The sequence below is a fragment of the Dromiciops gliroides genome, chromosome 2 (genome assembly GCF_019393635.1).
Source record: "Dromiciops gliroides isolate mDroGli1 chromosome 2, mDroGli1.pri, whole genome shotgun sequence".
Classification (NCBI taxonomy): domain Eukaryota; kingdom Metazoa; phylum Chordata; class Mammalia; order Microbiotheria; family Microbiotheriidae; genus Dromiciops; species Dromiciops gliroides.
The window spans coordinates 607,314,770-607,340,371 of record NC_057862.1 but is presented as its reverse complement, the minus strand read 5'-3'; the positions used below and the strand labels follow the sequence as shown (position 1 = coordinate 607,340,371).

Below are 25,602 nucleotides of genomic sequence, written 5' to 3'. Positions count from 1 at the left end.
GTGCCTCAGGTTCTACATTTATGAAATGGGAATGATCAGAGAACTCCCCTAGAGGTTATCAAAATGCTTAACACAGGACTTGGAACATATTAAGAACTATATAAATATTATTATTATTATTGTGGTGGTGATGATAATGATAATCACCTGGACCTCTGCATGAGCTTCCTAGATCATCTTCCTACCTCAATCAATTAGACAAGCATTTGTTAAGCACCTACTGTTTGCCTTCTGTCTCTCTCTTCTCTGATCTATCCTGCACTGTATTCCAGATGAATCTTTCTAAAGCATGGCTCTGATCATGATATTCCTCTACTTGAAACCATCAATGCCTCCTTGTTTTATCTACCAAATAGAGTCCAAACTTCCTAGCCTGACATTCAAGGCTCTCCAGAATTTGGGCTCAAACTACAGCACTTTTTAATCCTATCAGTATCTATTAAATATTTCCTATGTGTGAGGAACTGTGTTAGGGACAGTGGGTACAAAAACAAACAAGTAAATAACAAAGCAGTCCCTGTCCTCAAGGTAATTACATTCTACTAGGAAATATAATATCCAAACAGAGAGTAAAAACAATGTTACTTAAGGAAGGAGGAAATGACTAAGGAGAATCAGAGAAGTCTTCCCAAAAAGTGTACCTGAAATGAACAGGGAAAGAAACTAGGGATTCTTAGAGGTAGAAGGCATGGGGAGCAGTCTGTGCAAATTCATGTTGGCTGAAGAGGCCAATTTCTTGGAGCTGAATGTAAGCCAGCTGAACTGGGACTTGGACAAGTATCTTTTGAGATTTTTCTCTTTACTATTCATAATACTTCTCCTTGTAAATGGCAGATACCGTCTGATTTGTTGGCAAGAAGCCAGTGTCCCAGGGGAAGCTAGGTGGTACAGTCACTGGCCCTGGATTCAGGAGGCCCTGAGTTCAAATCCGGCCTAGCTGTGTGACCCTGGGCAAGTCACTTAACCCTCACTGTGAAGAAGAAGAAGAAGATGATGGTGGTGGTGGTGGTGGTGGTGGTATAGCTCCTGCCAGATGTCTTGTTCTAAGAAGGCTGGACATCCCCTCTTCCATCCCCTCCCCCAAAGAGAACTGATTGATATCAAATTCACCTAGACAGGTGGACGCACATGGATGTCAAATAAGAGATAATGACAAGGACAGGGACATATAAGAGAGTATAATTCCCTCATAGACAGAAACTCAGATGAAAAAGACATTCCAACACATCGAGGGCAGATAGTTTATGCACTTAATATAATAGTTCTGCCTCTGATGTTTATTAGATAGAGGAAAAGTCAAGAGCTTTTGGATTAACTGCAGGTTAATTCAATAAACATTCATTCAATATCTACTGGGTGGCAGACACTTTGTAAGGTGTTGGAAATAGAGTGAGAAAAATGAAACAACATCTGCCTCCAAGACACTGGGGTGTGTATGGGTAGGGGCAGGAAGGATACAACATATACACAGATACGCAAAGTTATGTACAGAGTAACATAAATGTGTATAGAAAGGCAGGTTAGTGTAGTCAATGGACCTTGGAGTCAGAACAATGTGTGACCAAGACCAAGTCACTTAACCTTTCTAAGACTATTAGCTACAGACAAGTTACTGATCTTTATCAGAGAAAGGAATTTCCAAAACTGTTTCCTATACCGCTGAAACCACATCTCTGAATGGCAACAATAACAACTATAATGTGTCATTTGGGTGGGGGATCTAATAATGGAGGGTGATGTGATTCCTTCAACCTAGTAGCTACTATCTATAACGTCAATACATACCTTTTTTTTTTTTTTTAGTGAGGCAATTGGGGTTAAGTGACTTGCCCAGGGTCACACAGCTAGTAACTGTTAAGTGTCTGAGGCCGGATTTGAACTCAGGTACTCCTGACTCCAGGGCCAGTGCTCTATCCACTGCGCCATCTAGCTGCCCCAATACATACGGTTTTTTTTTTGGCATTGAAGGTTTGTAGATCGCTTACATGTGCTACCTCATTGGTCTACTTAAGAATTCACCAGGTGGGGTGTCATTGCTATGGCATCTTGCTGAAGTTGAAGTTAAGACTTGAGTTAGATTCCTGTCTAGACATCCTCCTCCTCCTTCTCCCTCTCCTCCTCCTCCTCTTCCTCCTTCTCCTCCTTCTCCCCTCTCCTCTTTTTCCTCCTTCTCCCCCTCTTTCTCCTTCTTCTCCCCCCTCCTCCTCTAAAGTTTGAAACTCAAAATGACTCTGTGTGATAAGTACTATTATTAGCTCCTTTTAAAAGATGAGGAAACTGGGGGCAGCTAGGTGGTGCAGTGGATAAAGCTCTGGCCTTGGATTCAGGAGGACCTGAGTTCAAATCCAGCCTCAGACACTTGACACTTAACTAGCTGTGTGACCCTGGGCAAGTCACTTAACCCTCAGTACCCTGCCCCCCCCCAAAAAAAGATGAGGAAACTGAGGCTGAGAGTGGTAAAAACGACTTGCCTGGAGTCACAAAGGAAGGATGTCTGAGGAAGGACTTGCTCTCTGGTCTTCCTAATCCCAAGGCTCATGCTTTATATACTGCACCACATAACACTTAGTAGCTATGTGACCCTAGGCAAGTTACTTAACCTCCCTTAGCTTCAGTTTTCCCATTTGTAAAATGGGGAGAATAATAGTTCCTACCTCACAGGGTTGTTGTGAGGATCAAATGAGAAAATCTATGTAAACTACTCTGCCAACCTTAAAGCACTATGTAAATGTCAGTTATTATTTCAATCTTACAAGTGGTGAAATTGAGGCTGAGGGAACTGAGTAACTTGCCTATGGGCACCCAACTAGTATCTGTGGAAGGATTCTAGTGAAGTGCTACAACCCAGTCCTTCCTAGAAGTGGATCCACTTCCCACAGTGCTAGACAGGATGCCTCCCACTACACAGCCTATGTGCTAATAATAGAATGAATAGGGTAAAGATTCTTAGGGGATTTACAGCGGTCCTGGAGTTTGTTTTCTGAAATTATAGTCAAAATGCCAAAATATGTTTAATATGATTGTACATATATAAACTAAATAAGATTGCTTTCTGTATTGGGGAGGAAGGAGGGAAGGGAAGGTAGGAGAAAAATTTGGAACTAAAAATCCTATGAAAACAAATGTTGAAAACTAGCCTTACATGTGACTGGAAAATAATGGAATACATTTTTTTTAGTGAGGCAATTGGGGTTAAGTGACTTGCCCAGGGTCACACAGCTAGTGAGTGTTAAGTGTCTGAGGTCGGATTTGAACTCAGGTCCTCCTGAATCCAGGGCCGGTGCTCTATCCACTGTGCCACCTAGCCGCCCCAAATACTTTTATTTTAAAAATGAAATTATAGTCAAATGATTGTTCTGAAATCTTGGATGGTGGCAGCACTGACTTAAGGAATATACAGGTTACTTGAGTCTCAGGGTTAAAAGCATACTGGGCTTCTATTCAGAGGGTGAGGATTTGAATCTTGATTCTGTTACTCAATTACCCATGTCACCTTAGGCTAATCATTTTACCTCCAGTGTCTTCTGCAAAAAGTAAAGGGGTTTGACTATATAAAATGGAAAGGTTCCTTTTAGCTTTAACTATACAATTCAATAACCCATTGTCCTTTGTTCTTTTCCACCCACTTTCCATTTCTCTTTCTCCCTTTTTTCCATGTCCCTTTTTCCTCCTCACCCTTTCTCCTGTCTTTCTTGCCTCTCTCATCTTCCCATGTTGTCTTTCCCATTTCTCCTCCTTCTCCCTATATATTTCTTTTCCTTCTTGCTCCCCTCTTCCCCTTTCTCTTCGTTGTAATCTCCTCCTCTCCTTTTTTCCTCCTCCTCCATTTGTACTTCCTCTCATCCCTCCTTTTCCTTCTCTTTCCTCCTCTTCCCTTACCAGTATTCCTTTTCCCCCTCTCCTCTTCCCCCTTTCCTCCTTCCCTTTTCCTAACACTCCCCTTCCTTTCTTTATATTGTCTTCTTGTTTCTCTCCATCTCAACTCTTCCCATTCTTTTTGCTCTGATATTTCTCAGAGAGCTGACACCTTCACCAGAGGGTATGAGCCTGTTAGGAAATAAAACAATTAATCTGGCTTAATTAAAGGCAATGCCATTCGATGAATTGAAAGTTTTGATGGACCTTCTTTCTGCCCAACTAAAGACTGGAGGCTGACTGTGAAATAAAGGGTGGAGAATTCTGGACAGGGGAAAGATCCAAGGCTACAATGCAAAAGGAAGTCAGAGTTCAGAGGGCCAAGGACTGAGGATTTCTTTGGAACCAAGCTGGATGAACTTGGGCAAGTCATTTTCCATCTCTGGGACACAGTTTCCTCACCTGTCAAATGAAAGAATTTGACTACACAGTCTGTAGGATCCCTTCCGTATCTAACATTCTAGGATTCTAGACATATTAGGAAGGAGTTTGGGCACCTGTTCCAAATGCTCTTCTACTTATCCAGACACATGCTTAGGGACTTAATTAGAAGGTTTTAAAAGTTAGCTTGAAAGGTGGGGATCATTGCAATACAGTACCTGGTCTGGTCTATTTTTTTCCTTTGGACTCAAATTGAGAGGATCTGTGGAAGGTGTGTGATTTGTTTGTTTGTCTTCTTTTAACTGTTACTACAAGCTATAGGTTCTCTGGGTAGCTGTGAGAATATTCTATGAAGAGACATATTTCCTGTTCTGTGAAAGCACAATTTTTAGCAGTTGGCCTGTTGTGGCTCTGAATATTCAATCAACACCCATTTCTGGGGGTAAAGTCTGAGTCTGGAAAGTGTGGTCAAATCATACTGAATAATTCTAATGCCTTCTAATAATAGCCTTTTCTCCAGAGAATGAAGAGAACTTAAATGTACCCAAGTCCTGTGGAAACTCCACCAGATAGAACATTTGAATAGATCAGTACTGGGTAAGTTACTTCATTTCTGAGTTTTAATTTCCCATCTATGAAATAGGAATAATAGTTACATTTTCTATCTCATTGGATTGTCAGGGGGATCAAATGAGATATTTATATTAAATTCTTTTTGTTTGTTTTTGTTTTTGTTTTGTTTTTGGTGGGCAATAAGGGTTAAGTGACTTGCCCAGGGTCACACAGCTAGTAAGTGTCAAGTGTCTGAGGCTGGATTTGAACTCAGGTCCTCCTGAATCCAGGGCTGGTGCTTCATCCACTGCACCACCTAGCTGCCCCCTATATGAAATTCAATAAAAATTGTTTAAAGACATTTTATTGATTTCCCTCTGTTATTGGCATTTCCCAATCATGAGTATAGAATTCTGAAATATGGAGGGAACATCTTGCCTCTTTTGTTTTTAGAATTTTATTATTTATATCTTTTGTTTTTTTATTATCTAGATTTCTCTCTGTTTCTAACACCTCCCAGAGAGTCATCCTTTATGACAAAGAATTTTTAGGAAGGAAAAGAGGAAGAAGAGACAAAAATTCAGCAAAATCTAATCAACATATTGAAAAAAAAACTAAGATACTTAATGTTCCACAGCTGTGGCCACCCTCTTCTGGCCTCTGCAAAGGAATGGTAGGAGGAGAATGTTTTCTTATATTTCTTCTTTAGGGACAAGTTTATTCTTGATAATTTTACAACATTCACTTAAAGATTATTTTGTGATTGTTATAAGTAGGATAACATTTCTGTTGTCCTTGTGCAAATTGTTTGCTTATCTTTGCTTACTTTACTTTGCATCAGTTCATGTTAGTGTTTTCATGCTTCTTTGTAACTCATTTCTTAGATTCTTGTATCACAATGTGTTTAGCATCCAGTTTGTTTGGAGTTTTTTGCTTCCACAGAAAATACTATACTATAAATATTTTGGTGTTTATAGAGATCTTCTATCAGTAACCTTGAGGTGTGTGCTTCATGGAATCAGAGGGTGTGAACAATATAGCCACCTCATTTGCATAATTCCAAATTGCTTTCCACAATGGTGTACTGATTCACAGCATTACCAACAATGCATTAGAATGCACCTTCCCAAATTGGAACACTAATGCATTGTTGGTGGAGCTGTGAACTGATCCAACCATTCTGGAGAGCAATTTGGAATTATGCCCAAAGGGCAATAAAGCTTTGACCCAGCAATACCACTTTTGGGTCTTTTGCCCAAAGAAATCATGGAAAGGGAAAAGGGGCCCACATGTACAAAAATATTTATAGCTGCTCTTTATGTGGTGGCAAGGAATTGGAAGTTGAGGGGATGCCCATCAATTGGGGAATGGCTGGACAAGTTGTGGTATATGAATACAATGGAATACTATTGTGCTGTAAGAAAGATGAGCAGGAGTTCAGAGAAACCTGGAGGTTCTTGCGTGGGCTGATGATGAGTGAGATGAGAAGAACCAGAAGAACATTGTACACAGTATTATCAACATTGTGTGTTGACCTACTGTGATGGACTAGATTCTTCTCACCAATGCAATGGTACAGAAGAGTTCCAGGGGACTCATGATGGAAGAGGATCTCCAAATCCAGGAAAAAAAGAACTGTGGAGTATAGATGCTGAATGAACCATACTACTTCTTTTGTTTTTGGTGCTGATGTTTATCTATTTTGAGGTTTGTGGTCATTGCTCTGACTTTTATAACATGACTAATGCAGAAATATGTTTAATGTCATTATGTATGTATGTATGTATGTATGTGTATGTGTGTATATATATATATATATATATATATATATATATATATATATATATATATATATAACCTATATCAGATTGCCTGCTGTCTAGGGGAGGGGGGAAAGAGGGGAGGGAGGGAGAAAAAAATCTGAAATTGGAGAGCTTGTATAAACAAAAGTTGAGAACTATCTTTACATGTAACGGGAAAAAAATAAAATACTTTATTAATTAAAAAAAAAAGAATGCATCTTCCCACAGTTACAAAATTGACTTTTCCCATCTTTGGGCATCTTTGCTAATTTGCTGGGTAAGAAGTGAATTCTTAGGTTTCTTTTGATGTGCATTTCTTTTATTAATTATTTGACTTTGAATATTTTTCATATGGCCATTAATAACTTGCAATTCTTTTCAGAACTGTTTGTTCATACCCTTGAACAGTTATCTATTTGGGGCAGCTAGGTGGCACAGTGGATAGAGTGCTGGCCCTGGAGTCAGAAGGACCTTACTTCAAATATGACCTCAGATATTTTCTAGCTGTGTGACTCTGGGCAAGTCAGTTAACTCCAGTTGCCTTAAATATCTGGTGCCATCTCCAGTTGTCCTGATATAAATCTTGTCACTGGATACAGATGGTTCTGGACAAGAGTGAGGTTGGTGACCTTGCACAGACCTTCCCTCACTTAAATCCAATTCAATGCAAGTCATGACATCAACTTGATGTCATGGTCCTTTTCAGGAATAAAGGACAAACAACAACAACAATTGGAGAATGACTTTTAGTTATCTATTTATCTAGTATATCAAGCCCTTATCCTATAAATTTAATACAAAGACCACCCCAAGTAGATCACTTCCTTTCTTAACCTAGATGTAGTAATTTTGTTTATACAAAGCTTTTCAATTTCATGTAATAAAAAATATCAAATTGTTTTGGTAATTGCCACATTCCCTTATTTGGTTATTCCCTTATTCTTTTATTTTCTGGGTCACCTATTCATTTTGAATTAATTGTGGAGTATGGTGGGAGATGTTGGTCTAAGACTAATTTCTGTCAGGCTGTTTTTCAGTTTTCCCAGAAGTTCTTATTTATCAAGTATCAAGTATTCTTTCCTCTGTATTTTCCCCCAGCAATATTTTTAAATTTATTAAATATCAAGTTATCGAGTCACTTGTGTAGTTCATTCCATTTTCCTACTTTTCTAATTTTTTTAAACCAATACCAAATGGATTTTATGATTGCTGCTTTATATATAATAAAATATATAATTTGAGATCTCAGGTTTGGAGGTGCTGTTCCCTCTTATTTCCTACTATAACTCTCCTTTGTAACAAAAAATACTGTTAAGCAAAGCAAAGCAAAACAAACTTTGATATTCTGATCACGTCTAATAATCTATACTTCATTCCCTGTTTGTTGTTTACCACCTCTCCACTAAGAGGAGGAGGAAAAGGTATATTTCATCATAAATCCTCTAGAGTCAAGATTGGTCAGTGAATTGATCTCTGTTCTGTTGAGTGGCTTTGAGACACAAAACTTCACAGTCTCCAAAGAATTAAAAATTCACATCACTTAAAGAATTATGGAAAGGTGCATAGTAGATGTGAGAAGTCTGAAACCCATGATAAGAAAGGAACTGTGAAGAAGAACTAGAATAAAGTATGCCATCAGAGAAATATATGGTTGCAAAAGAAGATGGTCTGGTCATGTGAGAGTGAGTGCAAATCAGTGGACAACCTTCGTGGTCCACTGAGAACTGAACTTCCAATGTCAAGAGAAATTGAAGAAGTCCCCCAGGATGTTGGGGTGGATGCCTTGTGGTGAATTTCTGGGAATGCATGGACAAGAATAACATAAGTTTGGATGGCATGTATGTGGTGCCATCTATTATTGGCAGGATACCCACGTGAAATCATGACTCCACCCGAGGTTTTTTGTTTTCTTTTTAGTATGTTAATGTAGCAAAATTGGTTTGGCTGTCTTCCAATCAATGATCATTCACTTTCTATATCTATTACTCTGGAGGAGATTATCATCCAGTAGTGGTGGTGTGCGCATGGTGATGAAGTTAAGTATAGTAGTAGTAGCAGGCTTCCACCAGTCCAGGGCAACCATGGATCATGGATCAGCACCTTGAAGAGCCACAGGCCACAATGTGGCTGTGCAGTCCGATAAGGGAGCCGCAGCTCCTACCACAATGAGGACATCAGAAAACTTCGCTCTCTGTTGCCCATTGGTTCCTTCATGTTATTCGTTTTTCTTCCTCTGGAGCTTGAAGGCCCATCTCAGCTGTGCGCAAGCTGCTCCTGAGTACTGAATTCCATCCGGTGTGGTCCTTGGCCATCTCCTCCCAGCTGCCGAGATCTATTCCCAGAGCCCTCAGGTCACGCTTGCATACATCTCTATATTGAAGCTGGGGGCGTCCAGCAGGTCTTTGGCCTGAGGCTAACTCGCCATGGAGTAGGTCTTTAGGAATGCGCCGTCTTGCATGCGGTGCACATGACTGAGCCATTGCAGCCGTCTTTGTTTCATGGTGATGAAGTTAAGTATATGAATGTGTGAATGTATATGAGAGGGCTTTGTAATTTTATGACACTATATAATCTAGCTTTATTGCTGGTCATCTCATCTTTGCCATTGATGTAAGACCTGGCCCCTGACACAGGAAGAGACCTATCAATGTAGTAGAAATGAGTACTGCTGCTGGACTTTGAATCAGGAGAGCTGTCATGTGGAAACCCAACTCCAATGACACTTATTAGCTGTCGGACCCTGGGCAAATTGATTGACCTGGGGCCCTGGTTATCTGTTAAATGGTAATCACATAATCAACGAATTATAGTTGGAAAGAATCTCAGAGACTCCATAGTCTAACCCATGCTGTGACTGAGGAATCCTTACTTGGTTTGTAGACTTTCAGGAAACATATATTAGAGATACATGAGAGATGGGATAAATGATAGGAATGAGGTTCTAGAGCAGTATTGAGGGGGTGAGATTGAGGATACAAGGTGAAGAATCATCTAGAGCAAAGAGTGGGGATATTCTGTCCCTTGTTATTGAATGGGAGAGGGTGCAAATGGTTGAAAAAATCTGGGAGCTTTTGAGCAGTGGAGTCAAGGGAGCAGCCCTTTGTGAGAGTGTCCCAATTTTCTCAGTCAATTAGAAGTATCAGTTATCTGCTGTAATTGTGAAGCTTAGGAACAGGAGGTGGCTGGGGATCTGAGGAGAGAAGGGAAAGGTTCAGAACAGCCGCTGTGGGAAACTGGGCTGGGATTTCCTTCATCTAGAGTTTCCATTCAGTTTGTATTCTCTGTTTCAATGTGTGCACTTGGGCTTAATAATGACACCTGCCCTGCCTTCCTTACAGTGTTGTTGTGAGGAAATCACTTTGTGAACCCTTAAGGACTACAGGAATGTGAGCTATTATTCATTTTTTATTTCAGTTCTGTGAGATAAGTGGAACTTAATGTTTTCACCCTCTCTGCCCCATTAGGAGACTGGCACTTGGAAGCACAAAATGCCTTAAGCTGTTTTGCTCTGACCTTGCACCCCTCTTTTGTCTCCTCTTGCTGCTAGCCTCAGGAAGTCCTCATTTCAGTACTGGCTCAGGATGCAGAGAGGTCCAGGGATTAGTTCAAGGTCATATAGCAAGGTGCTGGGAAGAACTGAGGATAGAAACCAGACTCTTTGACCTGTAGTCCAGGGCTCCTCTATCCAGCAGACCTTGATAGAAAGATGTGTGAGGGCTGCACTAGCTGCTCCCCAGTTGCTATATCAATTTTCTTTACTCAGCCTCCACCCTCAGTACCATACAACAAATGCCAGTACATCGTGAAGAAACTGTGAAGATCTCCAGAACAGATTATAATTATCTGGAGTTTATTTCATTTATTGTTTCCATATTCCACTCAAGGTACCAGCCATTGACCTCTCCTGGAGTGTTGTCCTACCTGAGGGGTACATACAGGTTGAATTGAGAGAGAGAGAGCTCAAGGCCTTCCAACTCCCTCCTAGAAGGTCACAGAGCCAAAGAAATGTTATAGCAGGAAAAAATCTCGCCAATACACATTTCATATTACAGAGGAAGATGATAGGGTCCAGAAATATATTACATACCCAAGGTAACACAGCTAATTAGTGAGAGATCCAGTACTGGACCGTAGATCTCCTGACTTCAAGTCTGGTGCTTGCCTCATTTATACTAACATTTCTTGTTAGTCATATGTAATAGGGAAGGCCCCTCAAATATTTCTCTGCCTTCTTAGGAAGTTTTTCTGTGTGTATATAAGTTGAATTTCCTTGTTTTCTTCCCTCTGGGCTTTCTCTGCCCATTTCCTATTTCAATTGATGGGTCCCAGAGGATGCCTGATTACTTTTCCCTAGAGGAATCTGGGAATAGGCTTCTGATACTATCTCTCAAGATCCATCTGGTGTTCTCCCTAATATCAATTAACTAGTTGTCATTTCCTTAATATCAATCAACAGTTGGTATCATTTAGCTTTTACAAAGGGATATTTATTGAGATGGTAGACCAAGGACAGAAGTACAAAAATGTACATAGGACAAGCCAACCCCATGCACACACTTTGAACCGAGGTACAGTGGGTTCAAACTTATAGTTATTGGTACAAAATAGTCCACCCCAACCCCAACACACACATCCCATTAGTCTGGAAGAGGTTGGCACTAACTCACCTTAGAAGTCTTTTCTTCCTTTGAAGAAACTTCATTATATTCACTTCTGAGTGTGGTATACCGGATGGACCATTTGCTCCCTTACTCAACTACTCTCTCTTCACTGGCTTCACTTTACTGAAGTGACCTTCTTATGACTACTCAGACCTTTCAAAATTCAACAGGACATAATATGGCCTAATCAATCTCTGGATACTCATTCACTTAAGATCAGGAAATAACAAACACAAAAGAAACAGGCAACAAACACTCAAAGAAACATGATGGCTGACTGGGGAGATAAGACAGCTGAAACCAATCTCACTCAGTGGTAGCAATTCCATTGCAATTCTTCCACACTTGAAAACTATTAGGGAAAAGTGAAATATAAAAATAGCTAAGGGGTAGCATTGTCATCATTGCATAAGCAAACTCAGTTCCAGCTCTTTCATTAGTTCTTCTCATCGTTAAGCCAATTAACAAACTCCCTTTCATCACCCAGCACCTGTCCCTCAGTCTGGAAAACGTTCACTAAACCTCTATTTGTTGGGTTGAAGCAAAGAATAGAAGATTGTACATATGCTATATAACTCATTTCAAAGGACAAATCAGTGCATATTCTAAAGATTGGGTCTTTGTTGACCAATTTCCCCATTAAATTGTTTAAGGTGGAACACATTTTAAGCAACCTTACCATGTGAAATAATGCAATAACATGTAAAATATAAATCAAGGATGCAGTGCTTAAGTAGCATGCTCCTTTGGCAACTTTACAGTAGGATTAAATTGATCCTTCCTGAGTATAGCTACTATGTAAGGCAAAACATAATGTATTTTGCCCAAGTTTCTCATCTCTTCTTTCTCCTTGGTCCTTAATCCACCAGCAGCCACATCCTCAGTTGTTGGGGTGAGATTGGGGTTAGCCCAATTTCTTTGGCTCCAGAGTGAGTGGATGTGCTGCTGACAATGGTTTTAAGTTTATTGTACCTTCTATGACCAACCCTGGTTACTATTGGGGTTGTACCCTTTGCTGGCACTGGGTGCAGGACTCTGTTACATTGCTCATATGCAGTTTCAAGTTGCAGTCCCAGGATGAGAAGGAGCACTACTGGCAAGAGCACAGACTCTGGTCACAATTCCAGGTCAGAAAAGAGGGCTTGTAGTTGCTCACAGACCAGAGCATAAGCCAGGAGAACAGTGACATCACTTGGGAAGAAATGAAAACTTGGAGACCCCCAGAACTAGCTCTGAAAACAGGAGCATGAAAAACCTGAAACTTGGGACAGTTTCCCTTCCACTCTTGGTGCAGAACCCAACTTTAACATAAAGTTAAAAGAAAATAATTCCTTAAAATTTAGAATTGGGCAAATAGAAGCTAATGACTCCATGAGACATCAGAAACAAAGCAAAATCAAAAGAATGAAAAAAAAGAAAATGTAAAATATCCCATTGAAAAACAACTGACCTAGCAAATAGATAGAGGAGAGATAATTTAAGAATTATTGGGTTCCATGAAAGTAATAATTTAAAAAAGAGCCAAGACATCATATTTCAAGAAATTATTAAGGAAAACTGCCCTGATATCCTAGAACCAGAAGGCAAAATAGAAATTGAAATTATCCACCTAAATAATCTCCTGAAAGATTTCCCAAAACAAAAACTCTGAAGAATATTATAGCAAAATTCCAGAGCTCCCATGCCTAGGAAAAAATATTGCAAGCATCCAGAAGGAAACAATTCAAATATGATGGAGCCATAGTCAAGATAACACAAGATCTAACAGCTTCTACATTAAAGGATCAGAGGGCTTGGAATATGATATTCCAAAGGGCAAAGGAGCTGGGATTACAACAAAGAATCACCTGCCCAGGGATACTGAGTATAATCTTTCAGGGGTGGGGAGGCAGGGATGGATATATAATGAAATAGAGGACTTTCAAGCATTCCTGATGAAAAGACCAGAGCCAAATAGAAAATTTGACTTTCAAATACAAGTCTCAAGAGAATTATAAAAAGGAAAACAGGAAGAGAAATCATAAGGGATTCAATAAGTTTAAACTGTTTACAATCCTACGTGGGAAGTTGATACTTATAATTCCTAAGAACTTTCTCATTATTAGGGAGATAGAAGGAGTATACATAGACAGAGGACACAGGCATGAGTTGATTATGATGGGATAATAAAAAAACCCCTAAGGGTTGAGAAAGAGGGATGCACTGGGAGAAGCAGGAAGGGAGAGGTAGAATAGGATAAATTCTCTCACATAAAGGAGGCATGAAAAAGCTTTTACAGTGAAGATAAAGATGTGGGTGTGAGGGGCAGTCAACACTTGAACCTTACTCTCATTGGAATTGGTTCAAAGAGGGAATTACATGCACACTCAGTGGGGTATATAGAGCTCAATCTTACCCCAAAGGGAAGTATGGAAAGAAGTGGAAGTAAGGAGAGAAGGGGAGGGAACTGATAGAAGGGAGGTCAAATTGGGGGAGGCAGTAGTCAGAAATGAAAAACTTTTGAGGAGGAATAGGGTGAAAGGAGAGAGAGGAAAGGATAACCAAGGGTAAATAGGATGGAGCATGAAATAATTTACCTGTGAAATTTGTGGATAAGGGAAGTTACTTCTTCCCTTCATTTTGCTTACTTGCAAAATGAGAACACTGTACACAATAACAGCAATATTGTACAATGATCAACTGTGAATGGTTTGGTTATTCTCAGTAATACAGTGGTCCAAGATAATTTCAAAGAAATTAAGCTGAAAAATGCTTTCCACCTCCAGAGAAAGAACTGATGGAGTCTGATGCAGATCAATGCATACTTTTAAAATTTTATTTTTCTTGGGTGTTTTTTGCCTATGTTTTCCTTTACAACATGACTAATATGGAAATATGTTTTGCATGGTTGCATATATATAACCTTTGTCAAATTGCTTGTCTTGTCAATGAAGGGGGAGCGGAAAAAGGGAAGGAAAGGATTTGAAACTCAAAATTTTAAAAAATTAATGTTAAAAATAGTTTTTACATGTAATTGGAAAAAAATAAGAGAAAAACTTGGTTATTCTGATCAATACAATGATCCAAGACAATTCCAAAGGACTTGTAATTTAAAAACACTATCTACCTCCAGAGAGAGAACTGATGAATTCTGAGTGAAAATTGGAGTATATTTTCTCTTTATTTTCCTTACTTTAAAAAATATGGCTAATATGAAAATATGTTTTACAAGATTTCACATATTACATGCATTTTCAGTAGGTGGGGAAGGTGAGGGAGAGAGGGAGAGAATTTAGAACTCAAATTTTAAAAAGAGGAGAATGTTTAAAATGAATAAGTAATATTTCTTTGGAAAGGGAAAATTCTTTCCCTACTACATTATAAACAAGGGCACACTCTTCTATACCATAAATAGAAAGGAAAACACTTACACCCTGGACAATTCATGGTTCTGGGATTGAGCACTAGTTAGAACAACCTTCTGTATCCATAGATCTACTGATGCTATTCGCTAACATGTTCTCTGCTGAGCTAAACGTTTCTGATGTCACCTGCTGGACAGCTTTATCATATGAACTGCTTCTCCTAAATTTCTCCTAGGCTGCTTTTCCTGATAGGGAAGTGTTTATGTCCCTTTTGAAAGCTATCCTATAATTTCAGTGCTATTTTGGCTCTTTTGTGACCCAGACCCACAGTCATACTTAGTCAACACAACAATAGTCTTTTAGGTTGTCTCTTTTTTTTTTTTTTCTTTTTTACTGTTTGGCTTCTCTTAAGGTAATCCTTCCAGCATGCTGGTTATATGGGTTGGGATGAGTAAATTCCTTTCAATTTCCATCATGTCCATGCAAATTACTTAGCAATAGCAGAAATAAGGTGCATCTGTTCTACCTTCCTATAAGTCACTGTCCTCTTAACACTTTGTTTTAATGATATATTATATTTTTAAAAATAAAAGTATTTTATTATTTTCCACTTACATGTAGAAATAGTTTTCAACATTTGTTTTCATAAGATTTCTAGTTTAAAATTTTTCTCCCTCTCTCCCTTCCCTCCCCTCCCCCCTCCCCAAGACAGCAAGCAATCTGATATGAGTTATATATGTACAATTAATAATATATTCTTGTAAATATTTTGTCTCGAAGATTTGGAAAAGAAATGGCCAAGAAGAAGAATAGGGAGTCTTCAGTCCTTTGTAACAACCCAGTTATTTATTAACTACAGTAACTACATAGTCTCTAGTGAAGTACATTTATCAGATACTAACAGGAGTGAGACAGCCACAAACTGCATCAATGAAGAATCAATGTAAACTAACTCAAGATGAGACTAGTCAAAGGATGAACCAAATCATCCATAGACAAATGCAGTAGGATTGTTGCCAGAATGATGGAGGCATCCTACCCAACTGGAGCTTGGACTCATTGTGTGTAATACTATACTAATGCATGACACTATTATATTAAAAGATAAATAACAAAACAGACATCGCCCATCTGGAAACAATGGTTGAGAGACATTTTGGCAGAGAGGAGGTAATGAAGGAACAATGCTTACAAACATTGAAGATAGGAAGAGTCCTTTGTCAATCAACAAGCATTTGTTAAGCACTTACTATATACCTAGCATTCTGCTAAGCTCTGGGGTACAAAGAATGGCCAAAAAGTCCCATCAAAATATTTACTGTGCTTAAGGAATGTACATTCTAATGGTTGAGACAACATATAAATATAGTGCACATATAGATCCTGGGTTCATATCCCCAAATCCCATGGCAAGTTGTAGGTTGAGTTCTAGAGCTTGGCTGTTATATCTCCCTTCAGATTTCTAAGGGTAATGTTGAGGGGTTGGAAGATACATTTTCTTTAGTACTATAACTCACAAGCCTTCATACAATGTATTCCACCCTGCCCCTCCCCATATCAATAAATCAGTTACTGTGTCTTCAATATCATTTAGTGATTGGAATGCTAATATCGACTTAACCAATTATTAGCTTATGCAAAGGGGTATCTACCAAGAAGAAAAAGTAAGAATCTAGTTTTAAAAAGCAACCCTCTAAAAACAAAACAAAACAAAACAAACCAACAACAAACCAGGACACATTCTCCCCTCTAACTCTCTGTTCGAAGGGAGAATGGACTCAAAGTGATAGCTACAAAATATTTTTTTTTACCACATTCCTTTCTGGGATGGCATAGATAATGGGTGAGTTGATCCTTTGCTTGTGGGACGTGATGTCTTAGCTGTTGGGTCAGTTCATTGATGGGCTTGTTCAAGCAGATCACTCCTAAGCATCACTCTGCCTCGTCAGGCTTGGATGCTGCTGCTATGGGATTTTGCTCTGGGATGCTATCATTGGATCTTTGGTATCGCTTCCAACTTTCTGATGCTTGTTCTGTCATTCTGTTTTTTATATTCATTCACCTAGTGTCATCAAAGAATAAACACAACAGAGAGAAGAAAAAAATCCCACGTGTCTGAAGTCACATGGTGATCAGATTGGAGAGTGGGATCACCCATTCAGAGACTTAAAGCATTTCTTCCTCCTGGTGTGAAAGTCACTGAGGAGGGAAACACTGTGCCTTTTGCATACCCCCCCCACTTTTACTCAACAGCCAACTAAAAGGATATTCATCACTATAAATATAAACAAAAAATACACACAGAGAATACTTATACTTGCTCAGAATGAAAGACAGAGTCCTTTTATTACATGTTTCTGGAAGTAGGCTCTTTAAGCCTCCAATTGAATTTTAGCAAGCAGAGCATACTTTGCATCATCTAAGGACTGAGCCCCCATTGGCAGTTGCCCCATTACATAAATAACTAGGTAGAAAAAAGATATATGCAGAATAGGTGGGAGGTAGTCTGAGATAGGAAGGAACTAGCTGCTGGGATAACTCCTGCAGAAGGTTGCATTGATCTGAGCACTGAAGGAAGTCAGGGAACCAAAAAGTCAAATCTGATGAGGCAGAGTATTGCAGGCTCAGGGGATAGTTAGTGCAAATTAGACAACAGATAGAGGTTAGAGTATCTGTCAGCAGGTCAGTAAGGGATAGGTTATGGAGTGCATTAAATGCCAGAAGAGTTATATTTGATCTTTGAGGTAATAGGGAGACACTGGACTCATTAAACAATCAGATGACATGGTCAGATTGATGCTTTGGATAAATCACCTTGTCAGCTGAATGGAGGATGAATTGGACTGGAAAGAGTCTTGAGGCAGAAAGACCAGTTAGAAAGCTATTGCACTGTTCGGGCAAGAGTTGATGAGGACCTGAACTAGAGCTTTGGCTGTGTGAATGGAAATATTGTGGTTGTTGTTTGTCCTTCATTCTCAGAGGACTATGACATTGGGAAGTGATGTCATGACGTGACAGAGGGCTGTGCAAGGTCACCAACCACACTCTCTTCTCCATAGTCACTTGGGTCCATTGGCAACATATATATCAGGATGACTGGAGATGGATGTTTGAGGCAATTGGGATTAAGTGACTTACCCAGGGTCACACAGTTAATTAAGTGTCTGGGGTGAGATTTGAACTCAGGTCCTCCCAACATCAGGGCCAGTGCTCTATCCACTATGCCACCTAGCTGCCTCATGGAGAGTTTGAAATATACAGAGGAGATAGTGTGAAGACTGAAACAGGATTTGGCAACAGATTGAATATGTGGGGGTAAGAATGAAGAGTCAAGGATGATACTGAGGATGGGAGTTTGGGTGACTGGTAGTATGGTGATGCCCTCAACAGCAGTAGGGAAGTTGGAAAGCAGGGAGGGCTTAGAGAAAAAGATAATGAGTTCTATTCTGAACTTGCTGAGTTTAAAATGCCTACAAGACGTCTAATTTGAGAGGCACAAGAGGCAGTCAGTGATGCATCACTGTATTTGGATTTGAGCTATGTATGTTCTAGTATGTTCCCCATAGCTTTAGGTTAAGCTATTTATGGATTCAGTAAAGTACTGAGCTAAATTTGTTGAATTGAAAGTTGCAGAATTACAAGTATCTAAAGCATTGAGCTATGTCTATTCCCTGCAACAATGAAGTTAGATTACTCAACATCATTGTGTATAATGGATATTTATATCTATCTGTCTTTGTCTACCTTGCTATTGACTTGCCAATATGTCGGTATTGATGTACTGTCTAAACTTTGTATCTTCTTAAGCACCTAGCACAGTACTCTACAGAAAGTAAGCATCATCATCTCCGTCTCCTCCTTCTTCATTTTCATCATCATTGACAACATTTATATAGTCCTCACTACATGCCAGGCACTGTGCTCCAGGTCCAGTGCTTCACTTACTGTACCACCTAACTGCCACATTAATGAATATTTGTTGAAATTAATTCAATTGAATGGATTAGGATTCTGTAATTTAATATGGAAACTTCATTGGTGGGACTATTTTTCAGAGGGACATTAGCTTTTTCTTAAAAGTTTATTCAGGTCTGAGCATTATCATGGCATAAGGAAACAAGCTATTTCACTTACAAGAGCATACATGTCAAAATTTCCTCTCTTCTACCACCTTATTATCTGTAAAGAGGGAAGTGGGAGCAAACAGAGGGAGAGGGGAAGGACAGGATGGATGGAAATAAACAATTAACAACTGTAACTGAATGTGAACAGAATGAATTCACCTATAAAATGGAAGAAGATAACAGAGTGGATCAGAAAGTAGAATCTGATGATACTTTACTTACAAAAACACACTTGAAATACAAAGATTCACATAGAATTAAAATGAAAGACTGGAAAAATGTATTATGCACCAACTGAATTCAAGAAAAGCAGATACATCAATCATGATTTCAAATAAGGCTATGTAAATATACACATGATGAAAAGATATGCAGGAAAATTACATTATGCTTAAAGGCACAATAGATAACAAGTCAAAATCATTATTTAACATAGATGAATTTAATAGCATGGCTTCTAAATAATTAAAGGAAAAGTTAATCAAATTAGAAAGAGAAATAGTAAAACTATAATAGTGGAGGACTTTATTGTATGCCTTTCAACCTAGAGAAACCTAACCAAAATATAAACAAGAAAGAAGTTAAGGACCCGAATAGAATTTAAGAAAAATTAGGGATGATATTTTCTGGTGATTAATATAATAGAAATAATCTAATGGTTATTTCTATTCTGGTACTAGAAAGGAATTTATGTAATTCTCATCTGTATCTGTCACCTTTACAAAAATTCACCATATATTTAGACAGAAAGACCTCACCAAAAATCTAGAAAAGCAGAAATGCTAAAGACATGCTTTTCTGATACCAATGCAATAAAAATTATATTCAATAAAAGGCTCATAAGGAAAGAATAAAAAAGTAATTGGAGACTAAATAACATAATTCTAAATAACTGATGGGTCAAATAACAAATTATAGAAACAATAGAAAATGTCTTTTAAGAAAATCATAATAACAAGGCAACATACCAAAACTTATGGGATACAGATGAAGTAGTTTTGAGGTGATAATTTATATATCTAAATGCTTTCCTCAATGAAAGGGTGAAAGAACAAATCAGTGAACTGAGCAGGATTTAGAAAACCTAAATACAGGAAATCAAAATTCTTCAAATAATAATATAGCTATTCTGAAAATAAAAAATCAGACTAATAAAATTGAAAACAAAAAGATCATGTAATTGATAAAGTAAAGCTAGGAGTGAGTCTTTTTAAAAAGCTAAAAACCTAAATAACAGTTATCTAATCTGATTTTTTTAAAAGAAGAAAACCAAATTGTTCATATCAAAAATGTTAAAAAGAAGGACTCAACACAATTGAAGAGGATATAAAGCACATTATCAGAAATGCTTTTGTCCAATTATATGCTGACAAATCTGAAAACTTCTTTTTGAGAAAATAGATGAATATTTATAAAAGTATGAAATATTTTTATCAGATTAATAAAAGAAGACATAGACTGTTTTAAATTATCCTTCTTCAGAAAAAGAAATTAAACAAATCATAAATTTCCAGGGGGAACAAATCCCAGATGGATTTACAACTGAAGTCTACCAACATTTAAAGAAAATTAATTCCAATACTACATAAATTACTTGCAATAATAATAAAAGAAGGCACTCTCGTAATTTCTTCCTATGATATAAATATTGACTGGATAGCTAAACACAGAGAGAAAGTCGAGAAAGAAAACTACAGAATAATGTACCTAATGAATATTGACACAAAGATTCAAATAAAATGTTAGCAAGTATACTACAAATATTAACAAATATAATCTTTGTTAGAAAGATTATATTCTATGAGTGGCAAAGTTAATTCAACATAAGGAAGACTAAATATAATAAATTATCTTTATAATACAAATAATAAAATATATATGTTTATATCAATAGAAAAAACCTTTGGAAAAATCCAACACTCATTTTTTAAAAAATTCTAGAAATCATAAGAATAAATGAAACTTTCCTCAATATGGTAAATATTCTTTCTAAATTCAAGAGCAAACATACATAATGAGGAAAAGTTACATACAGGTTTCTCCAGCAAAATGAGGGATAAACCAAAGTTGGCCATCATCACCACTTCTATTTAACATAGTACTAGTTATAGCAATAAGACAAGAAAAAGAATCAATCTCTAATAAGCAGACACATGTAAATTTCAGCAACTTGAGGTTCTGCCTTACACCTATCAGACTGTCAATGATGACAAAAGGAGGAAGTTACAAACATTGAAGGGGCTTCAGGAAAGCACACACTCTAGTGCATTTTTTTGTTTTGTGTGAAGCAATTGAGATTAAGTGACTTGCCCAGGGTCACACAGCTAGTAAGTGTCAAGTGTCCGAGGTCGAATATGAACCCAGGTCCTCCTGAATCCAAGGCAGGGGTTCTATTCACTTCTCCACCTAGCTGCCTCCACACTTAATACATTTTTAGTAGAGCTCTGAATTGATTCAACTATTTTGGAAAGCAGTTTAGAATTATGCCCCCAAAGTTACAAATCTAGGCCTATACTTAGATCTAGGCTTATGCCTAAAAGAAATTAAGAAAAAGATCAATATATGCAAAAACATTTAAAGCAGCTATTTTATTGGTAGCTTTAAACTGAAACTAAGGGGGTGTACTATTGGAGAATGGCAAAACAAACTGTGTTTTATTTGAGGCATAATGGGATATCATTATTCCATAAAAATGATTAAATGAACCATTTCAAAAGAAACTGGTATGACTTTCATGAAATGATGCAGAATGAAGTGAACAGAACTAAGAGAACAATTTATACATTAGCATTATAGATGTTAAAAAAATGTTCACACAATTCAGTGTACTACCTTAAGGGGACAAGATTGCTATTGATACTACTGTTATTGGGAAAGAAGTTTATTGAAAAAATAATTTGTTAAGTGCACAGAAGTTAAAGCGGACATTAACAATGATTAAAAATTTTGTGTATTGCTACCATGCATTTGCTGTAGTAAAAACAAACAAAAATATGTCCAGTAGGGGGCAGTCTACTAAAATAACCAAAGTGGGATGGGGGAGGATTATTATGCTTACAGGTATTTCTGTCTAGCTTCACCAATTCTAAACTCTGCTTTCTCTTTGATCAGTTTTCATTATCTCCTAACTGCTTCTGGTCTCAGGACAAAGGCTGCATCCTTTTTTGGTCCAAGGTTTTTCTTGGTTTCTATCTGTGTTGTGCCTGCTAGGGAAGTGCTTTCTTCAATGTTTTGGGGTCTTAGCATAAGGAAGAAATGGTATTCCAAATCTCCACCCAAAGTTACACCTCTTGCTTGATAGCCAAGTTTTTTATAGCATTGTTGGTGTTCTACGAGTTGTTGCTTCAGGAAATTCTATTCATTCTCTACTTGATCCAAACTTAATCTCTAAACTCTTCTGCCATATAGCCAGGTTTTTCTTAAGGTGAATTCTACTTTTTAGGTGAGGTCCCAGCAAAATGTCTGGGCTGTCCCAGAATTTAAGATGGTGTCCAGCATCGTCCTTTGCCTCACTTCAACAAACACTTTTGTGGACAATGACTTACATGCACAGTGTGGGTGTTTTTAAGTTTTACAAATTACTCACAATACCCCTTACACAAAGGTACTAAAAATATTGTCAACCCCATTTTACAAATAGGGAAACTGAGGTTAATAAAGGTTAAACACTGGGTTCAGCTCACACAAAGTAGGATCATTAATGATATTAGAAACTAGCCCCATTTCTCAATTCCAATAAAATTTAATAAACATTTATTAAGTGCCTCATCTACTATCAATCACCAACAAAGTACCAGGCAATAGTGATACAAAGGGGGGGGGGCATTTCTGCGGTCAAGGAATTTGTATTCCATTCTAAATTTAATGTTATTTCCACCACATCACCACCTACATGCTATTCTCTATCTCTTATATGACAACTTCTTTCAGTTCCAAAATACCTGTGCTCCGGGGTCCTACTTATTTAGTTCCTTTTTCTTATCCTGACTTTATCCTTTATTTAAAAGCATCTCTCTGTGACAAACGTAGATGATTCATTTCTTCTGCATCCCTGCTTTGCTTTAGGGTAAACGTTTCGCCCACTGCCTGCTCTCCCCCGCCTCTGCTGAAGCAAGGACCTCACCAGTTCAGATGATGGGGAAATTTACAAAGCCACCTCCTTAAACTGTTAGCGAGAATAGAGAGGATAGTTAAACTATTTATATCTGGAAGGGACCTTGGGCATGCATCATCCAATACAACCAAGCTCTCTAACTAGAAGATATGTTAACTGAGGCCAGGATGGGTTCGATAACTCACCGAAGGTCACGGGATCATAGATTTAGTATTACAAGGGACTTTAGGGGTCATTTAGTATAACTCCCTTCTTTTCCAGGCTAGGAAATAGGTCCAGAGAGGAAGAGACTTGCCCAACATTACTCCTTCCAGTGTCCCTGCTTTCCCTCCTCCTGCATTCCTCCTTCTAAGCGCCGACGCTATTAGGCGCTGGAGATACAAAAATAAAACAAAGAACAGCCCTTGCTCTTACCGAGCTTTGGTCTCGCTCGTGGTCACGCTCTTTGTCACCTACTTCCCCAAGGCGTTTCATGGCTGCTAACCCCTAAAAGCCACGTCTTCTCGTTCTCTATCTCACCGCCCAAGGCAGAGAGGGCTGTGGCTCGCACCTCCCCTCTCCTCCCCCCATCCCACTTTTGACAGTTCTTACAGAACCCTGAGAAGTATTCCTGGAGCTGCTGGAAGAGAAAAGAGGAATAAAGATCTTAGTTGGATAGAGAGAGGGGAATGGCCAACGAAGTTCCTTCTGGCAGAGGCCTCGGGGCTCTGTTGCGGGGAGTCTCTTCCTGATGGAGCCTGCTGAGGGAGCTGAGCTGAAGGGCTGAAGGGAGCTTTACGCGCTCCCCCCAAGATGGCCAGAGGGCGCTGAGGGAGCGGGACCGCGACTTTAAGGCCCTGGACTCCTGCGGGTTCAAGGAGGAGCTGGGATTGCAGTCCTCACACCCAGCCAGCCCAGGGGAAGAGGCCGTTTTAAACTTTCGCAATAGCCCTTACCTTGTGTTACCCACACCCTCTGTTTAAGACTCTTCCCTGCAAAGCAGTAACCAGAAGACTAGCAAGGTCACGTTTTCATAGTACATTGAGGGGCTTTGGTCGACACAACAGTGGAAGGGAGGGACTACGAGCATCTCTATTCCGACCTAGGGATGTGGGGAAGTGAGCCTCACAGAAGTGACATTTCTTACTACCTAAGGGCTTTAGGTCTAGTAAATGGCAGAGTCGGAATTCGTTCTCAGGTTTTCCATTGCTCCTCTTGCTACTCCACAATGTCTGACCAGGACTTGCCGAAATACGTCAATAGTTCTGGTATATCTGTAATACGAATAGTCCCTTCACTGATGCAGATAGCCACCTAGCCATAAGCTCGCTCTTATCCAGGGAATAATTTTCACAGCCCCAACGAGCTGGGGCTGTTACCCAGATCTCTGGTTATTTCGGGGATACTTTCGGGAAGCATTCAGACCGTCCACTAGTTTTGCCTGGCTCTCTCTACACAATCCACCTATATCCTCTTTCAGTCATAGCTTCATCCTTTATGCGTTTTCTCTTGCTGCAGCTCGGTACAGTGATGTCTTAGGAACATCGATTTAAAGCTGGAAGGGACCTCGGAGCTCATCTAGTTCACTTCCTCCTTCCTTCATTTTACAGGGGAGGAAACTGAGGCTCAGAGTCTAAGTGAATAAGTCAGGATTCGAACTTAAGTACTCTGGAGTAAAATTCATCGTTGATCCTACTGCACCAAACTCCCTACTGGAACCCTCTATGCCCCTGTCCATTGTTCTTTGACTGACCCAAAAGGTGAATTCTTAGGAATATACGATATTGGATAACTCAACGCCATGAAATGACAATTGGCACAACATTGATGTTTGAAAGGTAAGCCTTTAAGATCAAGTATTGTGGAGAGCTGAGTGAGAAACAGCATCTGTGGATTGCGAAGCCCAGAGTCTAGTCCCCAGTCCCCAGGCACTTTGTTTCCTCTTCCTACCCCACTCAGTGTCACTAATTCAGTAACTTTTCCCGCCGACCACTTTCTTCTTTTGTCTCCCACTGGTGAGAGGAGCGTTGCGGTATGAAGAAAAAAGTAATCAACACCTCCGCCCCAAGGAGCCATCCTGACTTCTCATGGAAGCCTGTTCCTTTGCATAATTATTTGTGTTACTGTACTACTTGAAGATGTTATTAAAGAGGCTATGTCCGTTAAAAAAAAAGATGGGTATTTGTTTCCGGTAAAAGGTCGAGTCCTTAAAAGAAACCAGCAATTATTCAATGGCAACCCAGCGCCCACTCTTCTTTTCCTCCTCCTCCTCCTCCTTAATTTTGGGTCAGTTCATTGTCCATTTGTAGTGTAGTACGCACACGCATATACAATGTTTATATATAGAAGGACACGCACGTGTATATTCACAAAATACATGCATTCGTGTGCATATATATGCATAAATTGATGGACAACAAGTTCAACAGGTCGTTCATCCAACCGATCATAATCTCAACAACAGTCATTGACGCTTTTCCTTGTTTGGTTGGTGAGGACGCACGCCTGTGAGTGATTCTGTAAGTGGTTCTCAGTAGAGAGTTCTGCAATGTTTCAGGACTTAATAGGATAAGTAAACCGTTATTCGGACATTGAATCGTCTGGAGGACCTTATCATTTATAGGAAATGCGGAAGATCGCGGCAAACCAATGCCTCCATTCTTCCTTTTCCAAAGGTGGATCATGCTTAATTTAACGCTTCACCTCGGTTGACAGTCACATCCAGCAATC

At 39.0% G+C, this 25,602-nt stretch overlaps 1 protein-coding gene across 1 annotated transcript in view; it reads right to left on the bottom strand.

Moving 5' to 3' along the window:
- The window catches only part of LOC122739363 (tumor necrosis factor receptor superfamily member 23-like), a 46,467-nt gene extending 23,100 nt beyond the window's left edge, over positions 1–23,367 (bottom strand). Inside the window, 1 exon segment of the mRNA XM_043981128.1 lies at positions 23,308–23,367. Coding sequence (XP_043837063.1) covers positions 23,308–23,367 — 60 coding nt within the window.
- Between the last annotated feature and the right edge of the window lie 2,235 nt (positions 23,368–25,602).